Source organism: Alligator sinensis, unplaced genomic scaffold (genome assembly GCF_000455745.1).
Source record: "Alligator sinensis unplaced genomic scaffold, ASM45574v1 scaffold633_1, whole genome shotgun sequence".
Classification (NCBI taxonomy): domain Eukaryota; kingdom Metazoa; phylum Chordata; order Crocodylia; family Alligatoridae; genus Alligator; species Alligator sinensis.
The window spans coordinates 342,588-354,369 of NW_005842280.1; the positions used below are offsets into that span (position 1 = coordinate 342,588).

Consider the following 11,782-nt stretch of genomic DNA (forward strand, 5'->3'; position numbering starts at 1 on the left):
TGGTTCTAGGAAGTCCATTGAGTCTCTCATAGTTCAGCTTTAAGCTGCCAGGGCTGAGGCAGGATTTTTTCCACAGTTACTCATTGCACAGGCCTGTGGCATTGGTCATAGGAACTGAGAACAGGGAAATTGTACCTCTCTCTCTTTCTCTCTCTCTCGGTACAACCTCTGTTGATGTCCATGAACTGAAAAAGACAAATCTCTTCAGAGTGTGGTGGAAAGGAACTCAAAGGGGAAGCTAGAAGGTTATGGAAAGGGGGTTTGGATAATAGGGGCAATGTAGGGGATAGAGCAGAAGGAGACAGAGTAGGAGCAGTAGCTGGTAGGGGAAGTGGTAGCAGGGGAGAAGATGGGGGTGAAAGCTAGGTGTAGCAGTGGACAAGGAAGGGTCACTCCCCTGATACATCTTAAAAAGTGCCTGTTGTGGAGCTGTGGAAACTACTGCAAGTCTCTCCATCCCTTTATTTAGAGGTGGGGAACACATGCCTACACTCCTAGGCACTGCTCCTGCAGACATGCACTTGTTTAGGTCTTAAAATTTACACTAGAGGCAAGAAGGGTGGTATCTGCTATGGGACCAACTGTGCAGTGCTACAACAGCCTGTAGCAGGAGTAACTGTGCCAAAAGTCCTGCCTCTGCCTTGGCAACTGTCAGAGACTGACTGGCTTCCCTAGAACTGAAGAAAACTTGACATGAGCAGTTATATCAGTTTGACAAACATCAGCAATGGAGTAGGTCTAACCAAAGCTATTACCCTAAGAAATCCCTGCCTCTCCCGTTATTTCCAGACTGCTGCGGCCACAGCATCAATTTTTTACACTCCTTTGAAGCTTAAAAACAAATCGTAGTTGTTTTCTCTTGGAAGCCATCCTAGCATGGAAACAACCCACAGAAAAGCTGGAAAAAAACAAGCCCCCTCCCCCCGTCCTTGGAAATATCGCTATTTTCTAACAAAACCTGGCCCTCGCCCAACAATTTCTAGGAGGCTCAGCTGCTGGTGCCAGATGAGCAGCGTTTGGGAAGCCTGCCCGTTTGGGGCGTGGGAAGGAAGCCTGCTTTGGGTGGGAAAGCTGGGGGGTGGAGGGGGGGGAAGCTGCTTTTCGCTCTGGCACAAAAGAGGGCTAAACTTCTTTTAGTTTAGGGCGTCCGCGCTGAAGAGCAGGGGTGGGAAATTAAAACGGCAAGGCCGGTGACAAGAGCTTCGGCGCTGTCCAAGGTGCGGCGCGCGCGGCCCGCACGTGCCTCCCGGAGTGGAGAGAAAGGGGGCGGGGCGCTGGAACGCCGGCCCAACCGCCGCGGGGCAACCGTTTGGTTCTAACGGCGCGCGGCAGCGCCGGGCTCTGCCTGTCAGCGTGGTGTCTCCTGCGCGCGCGCCGCTTGGGCCGGCCCACCTGGAAGATCATGGCGATTGATGGTAAGTAGGCCAATAACGGGCTCCCCCGCCACCGGGGCTGTGCCAGGGACGGGCGGTGAAGGCGGCTGCAGCGCCTGGGCCGGGGGCGCGCAGGGCCGGGGGCGGGGGACTCGGTTCGGCCCGGCCCTGGGGGGCACTTGGTCCGTTGCTTTCCCCCGCCTCGTGACCGAAGCGGGACCCGCGGGGGGGGCACCTGTTGGTCTTGCTGGAGGCCGCGGGCTGAGGCGGGGAGCAGGCGAAGGCGGCTCCCGTGCCCCGCCCGGCCCCGGCAGAGGAGGGAGCGGGGCAGCTGCTCCCTGAGGAGTTCGGCATCGCTGCTGTGCTGGCGCTGCCACCCGCCCGCCAGGCCCCGGTACCCCTGCCTGAATGCAGCTTGGAGGCTGAGAGCTGGAGGGAGAGGAGTGATGGGTCAGCTTCCAGCCCCAACCCCCCACCTTTGCACCTTAAGCCCCTTTTGTGTAACAGCAGGGAGCCCACTTTTCCACAAGTCAGTTTAAAACTATTCCCTGGGACTTGGGCCCATGTTTCCAACGTGGTGCGGTGAAGCGGATCTTGAAAATAAATAAATCCGCTTGGATACAAATAGTTGGTGGTGCCCCAGACTTGACTGTGTGGAGCCAGTGCATCCTCACCATCCTTGCGAGAAATTGTTATATCTGAAAAGATTGCCCTTTGATCTCTACCTGCGGTGGTTGTTGTTGGGGTGTTTTTTGTTTTGTTTTGTTTTTTTGGTAGGAAGAGGAGGGATGCTACTACTTAAAACGTTATATGCCCACATGCACACTGTGTTTCTGGTTGTGACTCTCGCTGTTCAGTAGAGCTCAGCTCTCATTTAGGCATTTGTAGGAAGTGGCCTAAGCACGTTTGAAAATCTGGCCCATCATTTACATCTGAGAGACAGACACAGACGCACACACTCTAGTCATGGAGCTGAGATGCTAAGTATTGATTTGATTCTTTTCCGGTATGTTGGAGTGGAAATGAATTGTCCTAAAGCCAGCGTGGCAATTGTACTGTGTGGCATTGAAATTAATTGTCCCTTGCTCTTAGACACTTAAGTTCCTATTAACCGTGGCAGGAAGAAGTACAGGTCTTATTGTAAAGCAAAGCCCCTATATTAAGAGTTGTTGCGAGCAAGGCCAGTGAAATACGTTTTGGTCAGTGAAAATAGTTACAGCTCCTTTTTTCAATACGGTAATTTCTTGGTTACTAACAAACCCAAACTTGTTTGAAAAAGCGTTCCTCCTGTTGAAATTAACTTTTGTACTGCCATTATAAAACTTGCTCGTATGACTCCTTAAAGCAGTGGTTCCCAATCTGTGGTATAGGTACTACCACTGGTACACAGACAGCCTGTCAGTGGTATGCATTAACAGACTTATTATAATTACTTTATATGACACAAATTTGTTGGTGGTACCTATGGTTGTATTGCTTTAAATTGGTGGTGTGCAATCTGTTAGAGTTTGGGAACCGCTGCCTTAAAATAATCATACAAAGTGGTTATGGGGAGGGTAGATGTCATTTAAAAAGTTATATTAACTTAAAATAATGTTTGATGGATAATATGGGTTTGGCATATGCAACCTTAAAAATAAGAAATGACAGAGGGCAACTAAATAGGAAAGATGTTGGCTTGCATGAGACTAAAACATTGCTTTTGACAACCATGCTTGTATATTTTCTTTCTCTGTCTACAAAATGAGTAGCATGTCAAGTGCAAGGTACAATATGGATGATTTATACAAGAAAGGTGTTGTTCAGTGTCTCTACCAACCCTAAAGAGGTTAAATTTAACTAAAAAATTGTAGGCCCCACCAGAATTGGAGGGATAGTAAACACAGGTGAGGGTAGTATCGCACTGAAAAGTAATCAAGAGATTAGAATTGTGGGCTTAGAAAATTGAAAGCAAACTGGAACCCACAATTCCTCTGCAGTGCCCGTTGAAAGTAACATATATGAACACTGCTCTGTGAATCCATTGCAACTACTTTGCTGCAAGTTGTGGGACTATGGCTCTGTGATTGCAAGCAGAGTGCTCAGACTGGGAGATCCCAGGAAACACTGATTTCTTCAGATTCACAGTGCAAGTTAATTTGTTTTTCATACATAGCAAGATTAATTTCAATTCCACACCCTTTGCCCCTTAAACCAAGGGTGAACTGGGGGTCTGGCTGAGGAGCTAGTGCTAGCAAGTCCCCAGCTGTGCTGCATGAAAGATGAAGAGGATGGTACAGAGATCATAATGAATGAAGGCTTTACAGTCTGAGGTGATGGATTTGAATATCTTTGTGAATTCTCTGCCTTTGTGAGGTTCCTGGGCTACACTTCTCATCCATTCTCTGAAGGTATACATTTGTTTCCTCAAGTAGTTTGGAATTCATCAGTTTGGACTTGCTGAGTTTCTGATTATATGCTCCCTATTGTGGGTTTCACTTTGAGGAGGGAGATTAGTTCAGTATTGATTGTGGTGTATGGTATAAGATTATAACTAGAAGGTACGTATATGTATTGGGGGAATCACTGCTTAGAAGTTAGAAAGTTTGACAAATATCTTTTGTAGAAAAATAGATAGTAAATTTTGTAGACAATACAGTTTTCACTTGTAGACGGAAAGAAAGGACTTGAGGAATAATATGGCTTTTTCCTTAGCTTTGGCAAGATTACACTTGGAATATCTTGTCCAGTTTTGATCCTGTATAATCTAGGAAGGATAAAAATAAAGCTAGGACAAGAGCAAAAAAAATATGAGGAAGTGCTTTGGGGGTAAAAACATGTAGTGAAATGTAGAGAGGACTTTGGAGAGAGACATGTTATGGTTTATGCATGGCTATAGTTTAACAGTATAAATGAAAGTGTTAGGAAGAGGCTAAATATCCTTAAGGGAAGGAAAGAACAGTTTGGTCAATAGGAAAGTGTTGTTAATGGTAAAGAGCAATTTAGTAATGACCTAGATTGCTAGGAGATAGGTAGATATTTGAGGGCAGGTTAGTGATATTTAACTACCCTGAGGTGTTGGATTTTTTTTTTTTTTAAGTCTTCTGACATTGCTGTGAAACCAGTGGTTTGAGTGCTTGTCATATATCTCAGGTGTTTACATCTTTTAGGATTAGCTAATAAGGTGGTAAAAAGCAAACAAACCAGAAGCAGCTATTCTACATTAGTGATAGTGCTCATGCAGTTTTTTAACCATTATAATAAGTTATTTGCAGAACTCCCTCTCCCCCCAGAATCTTTGTAGATACAGTCTAAGTAGAATGATGAAGTGCTTAGTTCTGTGAAATGTGATGGGTTAGTAGGGTGGATGAAATAGTCTTTTCTGATCCTAATGTTTGATTCTATGTGAAGCAGAGGTTTTCATAGATTGGAAAGAGTTTGACATAGCTACTGTGATTCAAAAGCTGGACAAGAAGAACTGCATTGTTTAGATGCAGTTTCTAAAACTAAGGTTTCTAAAACTACAAAACAAATGCTAGCAAATCCTGGGAAAAAAAGTGATGTACTGCATCCAAAAAGACTACATTAAGTGCAAAGTCAGCAAGGGAAGGGAATGCCATATTAAATGCTGCTTGTACAATCTTAAATTGGCTTGCTTGCACATATACGTTAGGATACAGTCTTAAATTACGTTGTTATATCTTATTTTCCTAATAGGGCCTCATCCTTATTCAGTGCACAGGGTGGATAGTGCTCACTGTTTGGAGAGTGGCATATTAATTTTTTATCCCTTTCATTCTGTGTGAGATCCCATGCATTATTTAAGATGCAGTATCCAAGCTGTGCACTGAATATGGTATTATTAATTTTATTATTGGCTTTTCTGTCATGCTGTCATTGTAACATTTTAGGGACAGGTTTTTGCAGGTACTTGGACACTTGAAAATCCCACTAGGTGCCTAAGTTCTACTGAGATCAGAATAGTATGTCCATCTGTAGATAGCCTAAGTATTTTTAAAAAAACCCAATCTTTAGTGCTTTAAAAAATGTAAACAAGTTTGAGAGCATCCCTGGGTTGAACTAGTGGTAGCATCCCCATTTTACATATTGATAAATGGGGAAACTAGATTGAGACCAGAAGTGTTATTTATATCATATACCAAATCTGAGAAAATGAAGTCTGTCTGTCCAAGGCGGAATTATTACTGGTCTCAGTTAAGAGTTATGATTGTTTGGGACTTCTCAAAATCAGACCCTAAGTCTGTCCTAATCATAGAAAATTGGATTCCATGTGTTCATTTTGTTTCTTTGGAATAATTGAAAATGGTTTGAAAAAATAATTAATGTCATTAAAAAACGAACAAAACTATTCCAATATGTACTAAGAATAATGAAATCCTGGCACCCCAGAGTATTACTCAATGTACTTTCACATAAAGGCTGGTGATTTAGTGATGTTAAGTAGCTGAACACACATACCCACTAATTCAGATATTTTTTTTTCCTTATTGTTGCTGTTTTCCCTCCTTTTAGATGCATTAAGGCAGAAAGCCTTTGAAAAATGTGCAAATTTCTACTTATTACAAAGGAAAGAAATAGTACGTTTCTCTATATGTGGAAATGTATCTTGGAGCAGATCTGTCTAGCTGGTGGGCTCCCACCCAGCTGCTGTTCTCCCTCCCCATTTGCTCCTATTCCAGCAGCTGGGAAGGGGTTGGAGTGCCTGAGCTGCACCTGCAGCAAATGGAGCTGGGCTGACCTCAACGCAGGTGGGGTAGTGCATGCAACTGTGGTAGAGACTACTATGGCTACTCCCAAAAACTGAAATTCTGGCGTGTTGGAGCAGACTCGATTAATCAATTGCTGTGCTCCAGCAGCCTTCTGTATCTTGTGCATCAGCATCCCCATGCTGAAAAATGGTGGGGGTTCTTGAACTAAACCTTGTTGAATGAGTTTTAGTTCAAGCACTCCTGCAGCCATTTTTCAGCACAGGAACACTGATGTATGAGATGTGACTGCACTTTAATTAAAGTGGCTCTTGGAGCTGTTCTAATTAGAGCCCTCCCCACCCCCTAGCATGTGTAAAAGTGTCCTGTGTGCCTATAGGAGAGAATACAGCTGTTTATGCTGGGTGGGGAGGCAGGAGATTGGGGAGCTGGACTGCTTCTGCTGCGTACGTTGTTGGGAAAGGTCTGGGTGGCCCAGCACCCTCCTTTTCCTGCTGCATGTGCAGCAACCTCCTCCCTCCTGGCCACATGGTGGGAATCAGGCTGCCTGTCCTGTGAAGTTGCCTGTGCTGTGCATCTGCTCATGCAGAACAGGGTGGGGGGGGCGGGGAATGCTAAGCTCCTAGCTTCCTCTTCCAGTTGTGTGTGGCTTATATGCAGCAACTGCTCCCTCCCAGTTGCCTGCACCAGGCTGCCTCTTCTGGGGGTGGGGTGCCTGCACAGCATGTGGGTGGAAGCTGGGTGGTGTGCACTGGGTGAAGAAAGAGGGGAGGTAGTTCTGGTGATTCTGTGCAAGCTCAGAGTGGGGTGCACTGGGCTGCCTGTGCTATGTAGGGGATGGAAGCTGAATGGGGGGGCATCCGTGTGGCCTCTGTGGTCTGCTTGGCATGCAGTCCCTGGCTGCCCAGAAGTTGGACAGCCCCATTTTAGAGCAGAAGTTCTTAAACTACCAGCCAATTGCCTGTCAAGAATGACGGTGGAAGGGTGGGGCAAGCGGGGACGGAGCGCTGCCACTGACTACCTCCTGCTGCTGCTGCTTTGGGGGGCGGCAGGTGGGGGAAGCTTGTCCCTCTGTATTCCTGTGCCAGCATCCCGTGCTGCTGCCGCCTCCAGTGCCACTGGCCATGCCATTCCCCACTCCTAGTCCTGCTTCTTGGAGGCAGCAGAGTGCCACTGTGATGGCAGGGATGGAGTTGGGGGGGGGGGAGGGAGAGGTGAGGCCAGTGCCCCTGGCCTTGCCCCCTTGCTCCATCCCCGCTGTCATGGCGGTGCTCCGCACTCTGATTGGCTGTTTCACTAACCAATCAATGTGCTCCAAGAGTGTTATGGCTAGACAGACAGACAGACTAAGCCCTTTATTATTATATAAGAATTTTTGGCTCATGAACCAGTGGTGTGATATACAGTTTCTTTACTCATAATGTGTTCTAGATCTCATCCTTTCTCTTGTAATAATCACACTAGTATTAACTAGGTTGTTAAACCAGGGGTGTCAAAGATGCGTCCCGTCGGCCCTGTGATCCAGCCTGTGATACTGCCTGTGGGTCTTGGACCAGCCCTGCATTCCATGTGCAACATGCATTGACTCAGACTCCATGTGCTGCGTGCAGCATGTGGGGCTGGTCTGGCATGTGCTGTATAGTGCATGGGGCAGAAGCCTGTTTAGGCAGCACATAACACCAGTTTGGGGTTCCTGATGTATGTGGTGCCAACACCAGACTAGCCCTGTATATAGTGTGCACCCTGGACTGGGCCTGTGTGTTCTGTGTAGCATGCATCTAGTTCCAGCTCTGTGTACCACATGGAGTATGTGCCAGTCTGGTTTTGCGGTCATGCATCTCTGGTATGCGCTCTGTATGTGGTGTGTGGGGGCTGATCTGTGGGCCTGATCTAGCTCTCAATAGGTTCTGGGCCCCTATTCTGGCCCCGTGGCAGGGCCAGATGACTTTGACACTCCTGTCTTAAAGCTAAAATAATGTCCTGATACTATTTTGTAATGCAAGTTGTAGTTATCACAGAAAGGCTATATCATTATGGAATCTTGAATAGAAGGAAAAGTGGGACATATGATCATGAACAAGACAGGAGAGAGAGAGTCTACCAGACCATTTGTTTTTATGGTATGCACTTTGGGAAACTTATGGTAAGTCAGTTCAGTGTCATGAATGGTTTCTTGTGTGTTTCGTTGTACTGATATGGTATGTGTGGTGTCACTGGAAAGTCATTGTTATCCTGTATCCATTTATATTACTATCATCACTGTAGATATTATATTATGCTGTCTATACATATCAGGGGTGTTCAACCCTGGCCCAAGGGCCAGCTCCAGCCCGCGGCACCTTATTATCCACCCTGTGGGTTTCTCATGGTTCTGTAGGATTCCTTGCAGACCATGGCTCTGGGGGATCTTGGATCTGGTGGACAGGGTAGAACAGGGCCTGGCGGAGGCCTGGAGCCCAATGCTGGCATGTGAGGCTGGGCAGAGGCGGTGCAGGGTCCTGGGCTCCCAAGCCCAGCATGTGGGGGCTGGCAGAGGCAGTGTGGTCTGAATCCAGGCATATGGGTCTGATCCAGCTCATGGACTGGCCCCACCAAAAGGTTGAATACCACTGCTATCTATATATCTTATAATTCTGGATATTTGGATAATTTTGGCTTAACCAGGGAAAGGGACTGGGCAGAACAGCTAAATCTGTCTTACTACTGTGACTTTAGGGCAAGAAGATTTACCTTTCTCAGACATGGACAGAAGAGGCTGGACCCTAGAGCACTGTCTACCTGTAATGGGAAAATCAATTCCTGCATAGCAAAAACACCTGAGGGGCCCATCCAGTCAAATGAATGCCACACACCTCAGCAGACCAAAGCATTCTAGAGAGTTGTTGTGACTGGGGGCTGGGCTGGTTGGAAGGAGTTTGGCAGTTGGTTGTGAGCTGGGAAGTGTCGGGGAGACCCCAGCGGTCAGGCTGGCAGAAATTGTCAGAAAGGCTGGTTTCTGGTGATGCTGGCAAGACTCTCAAGAAGGCTGAGGTGTAGCTAGATGAGAGAATAAGGACCTTCTCTTGGTTTGTCTTTCAATCTCCAAATCTGTTGTTAGTTTGGCTTGTGTAGTCCTTCTATTTGGGCAATAAACCTTTTTGTTGCTTGCCTCTGGAAAGAGAGATTACTAGGTGAGTGATATTCTAGACTAGCCTTCTCCATGGGAAGGGGCACCTAAAAATTATTTCATACCTCAGTGGGGTGGCCACCTGGGGCTGGCAGAGATTCCTTCCCTGCCACTACAGGGTCTGGTATAGGCGTAGTGGAGCTGAGACTTGTTGGAGTTATCCCAGGGCAACCTCAGTCTGTTCCTCGGGGCAAATTTCAGCATAATAGGGAGAAACTTGGTGCTCTGGGGCTTCCTGTAGTCAGGTTTGTGCCAGATTAATCTATTATGGTGTGCACTTTGGGACACTTATGCCAAGTCAATTGGGGTCTTTCTGTTATTGTTGTACTCAATGGAAGTTTGGCATTTACTTCAGTGAAAGAAGGATCAAACCCAATATACAGTTAAAAAACAAATTAAATTTGGCGTTGCTCAGCTACTTCATTGTTGTTGGGTCACCGTTGTCTTGTAGGTTTCAGTTGGGGAAAAAAAAACCCCTATACCAAACAGAAGAGATTATTTTAGTGCTTGTTACTACTTATATGATCAGATAATAACAACTTTTGTGATGAAAGCCTGTGGAATAGGAGGAGCATGAATCCTTAAAGCTGAGAAGCTAATAAAGCAGTCGTTTTAAAACATAGTATTCGTATGAAAGGAAAAGACTGCCGCTGCTAAGTATTTATGTTCCAATCAGCTTGTGATGCTTTGAATCTTGCACTTTTGAAGGCTGAAATTGTCCAGGTATTTTTCTTCCTAAAATATATTTGAGCCAAAAGCGTTCAATTATTTTTGAGCAAAAGGGGAGTGAAACAATTATGTTCCAATTTATAAAATAAATTATTGCAAAGTTTCTTTCTATTTTTTAGTGGTTTTATAGCCAAACTAAAAATGAGTGGAAACTTGAAAATGATATAACCCACATTAAGAAGACATGCCTTTTAAAAGTTGCCATGAAATTTTCTGTTTGTTTGACGGGTTTATTACCCCTGAAAAACATAATCTTGTGCATGTTCAGTGCATTTTGCATGGGATTTCTTGCTAACTTAATAAAGAGGGCTGTAAAGGAATTCTCTTCTTAAATGTCTATTGTGTTATACAGTATGTGAAGTTTTCAGGAGAGCATGGTATTTTGTTCCAATTTACTGCTGCTTGCCTTTAAGTTCCAGGATGTGGTTTTGTGCACCTATAAAATTTAATGATATCATTGTTGCCTTTAAGAATAGTTCATGGGATGAACGTCAAAACAAACTTCGGCACAGCTTTACGAGCGCTCGTGGTGCTCGGGCCAGGTGCCAGATGATTGGATGATAGCCAGTGTGGTCCCCATCTTTAAAAAAGGGAGGAGGGAGAACCTGGGCAACTATAGGCCTGTCAGTCTTACCTCAATCCTGGGGAAACTCCTTGAGAAGATCATCAAGGAGCACATCTGCGATGGGCCGGCATCAGGGATGATGCTTAAGGGCAACCATCACGGTTTCATTAGGGGCAGGTCATGTCAGACCAACCTGATTGCCTTTTACGATCAGGTCACAAAAGCATTGGATGCAGGTGTCGCCATGGATGTAGTCTTTGTGGACTTCAGCAAGGCCTTTGACACTGTTGACTACCCCATCCGCATTAAAAAACTAGGCGACTGTGGCATTGATGCCTACACAGTCAGATGGATAGCAAATTGGCTGAAGGGTCATACTCAGAGAGTGGTGGTGGATGGGTCATATTCGACCTGGGGGGAAGTGGGCAGCGGAGTCCCCCAGGGCTCGGTCCTTGGGCCTGCACTGTTCAATTTCTTTATCAGCGATTTGGATGACGGGGTGAAAAGCAACCTGTTTAAATTTGCTGATGATACCAACATTTGGGGTGAGGTGGGCACGCTAACAGGGAGGGAAAGACTGCAGCAAGACCTGGATAGGTTGCAAGGGTGGGCTAACAAAAACAGGATATGTTTCAATACTGACAAGTGCAGGGTGCCGCACTTGGGTAGTAGTAACTGGCAGCACACTTATAAGATGTTATTGTCATGACCCAATGATTGTGTGTGCGCTTTGGCACTGCAGAATTATTTCCTGCCACATGGAGCTTTCTTTGCATGGTGCAATTCTCAGCTGCAAAGAGAAAACCCTGGTGCAAAGGAGTTCCCGCCACCCGTATGTAAATTTGTTTCCCACTATTGGCTGTTTCTAAATTATTCCCACGTGGCGGCTAGCGATTGGCTTGCTAGTCGTATAAAAGGTTAGAGCAGTTTCCGCTCAAGTTGTAGAGGACTCCACAACTATCTCGCGGGGACTCTGAGCACGCGGCAGAGTAATAGAACTTTGTGTGCGTCTCAGAGGAGTTTGGCGGCCTGATCAACCACCAACCTCTTCCCGTCCCATTCGTTAAATTCTTCTTAAGACGTATCTACGGTTTTTGCGCGCTCGTCAAGGGTATCCAGAGCTCTGTCGTGTTTGTTTTGCGGAGCCTAGCAAACTCCACTTGTGTTTGTCTGTAACTGCAACTCAAGAAAGTTTTTCCTGCCTGCACCGCGACCACCTACGGTGTAAGTAAAACAATCTTTA

General features: G+C 45.9%; 1 protein-coding gene across 3 annotated transcripts in view; it reads left to right on the forward strand.

Annotated features, from left to right (window-relative positions):
* Positions 1-1,324: 1,324 nt before the first annotated feature.
* Positions 1,325-11,782, forward strand: part of SYT14 (synaptotagmin 14) — a 166,096-nt gene continuing 155,638 nt past the window's right edge. The window contains exon 1 of one of the 3 annotated variants that reach the window (XM_025209305.1): positions 1,325-1,415. Coding sequence is in view for 2 of the 3 variants with exons in the window: in XM_014521968.2 (XP_014377454.1) it covers positions 1,403-1,415 (13 nt within the window). In the remaining variant the exon portion in view is untranslated. The remainder of the gene's footprint in view (positions 1,416-11,782) is intronic. The other 2 variants (XM_014521968.2, XM_014521969.2) reach the window with 2 other exon arrangements.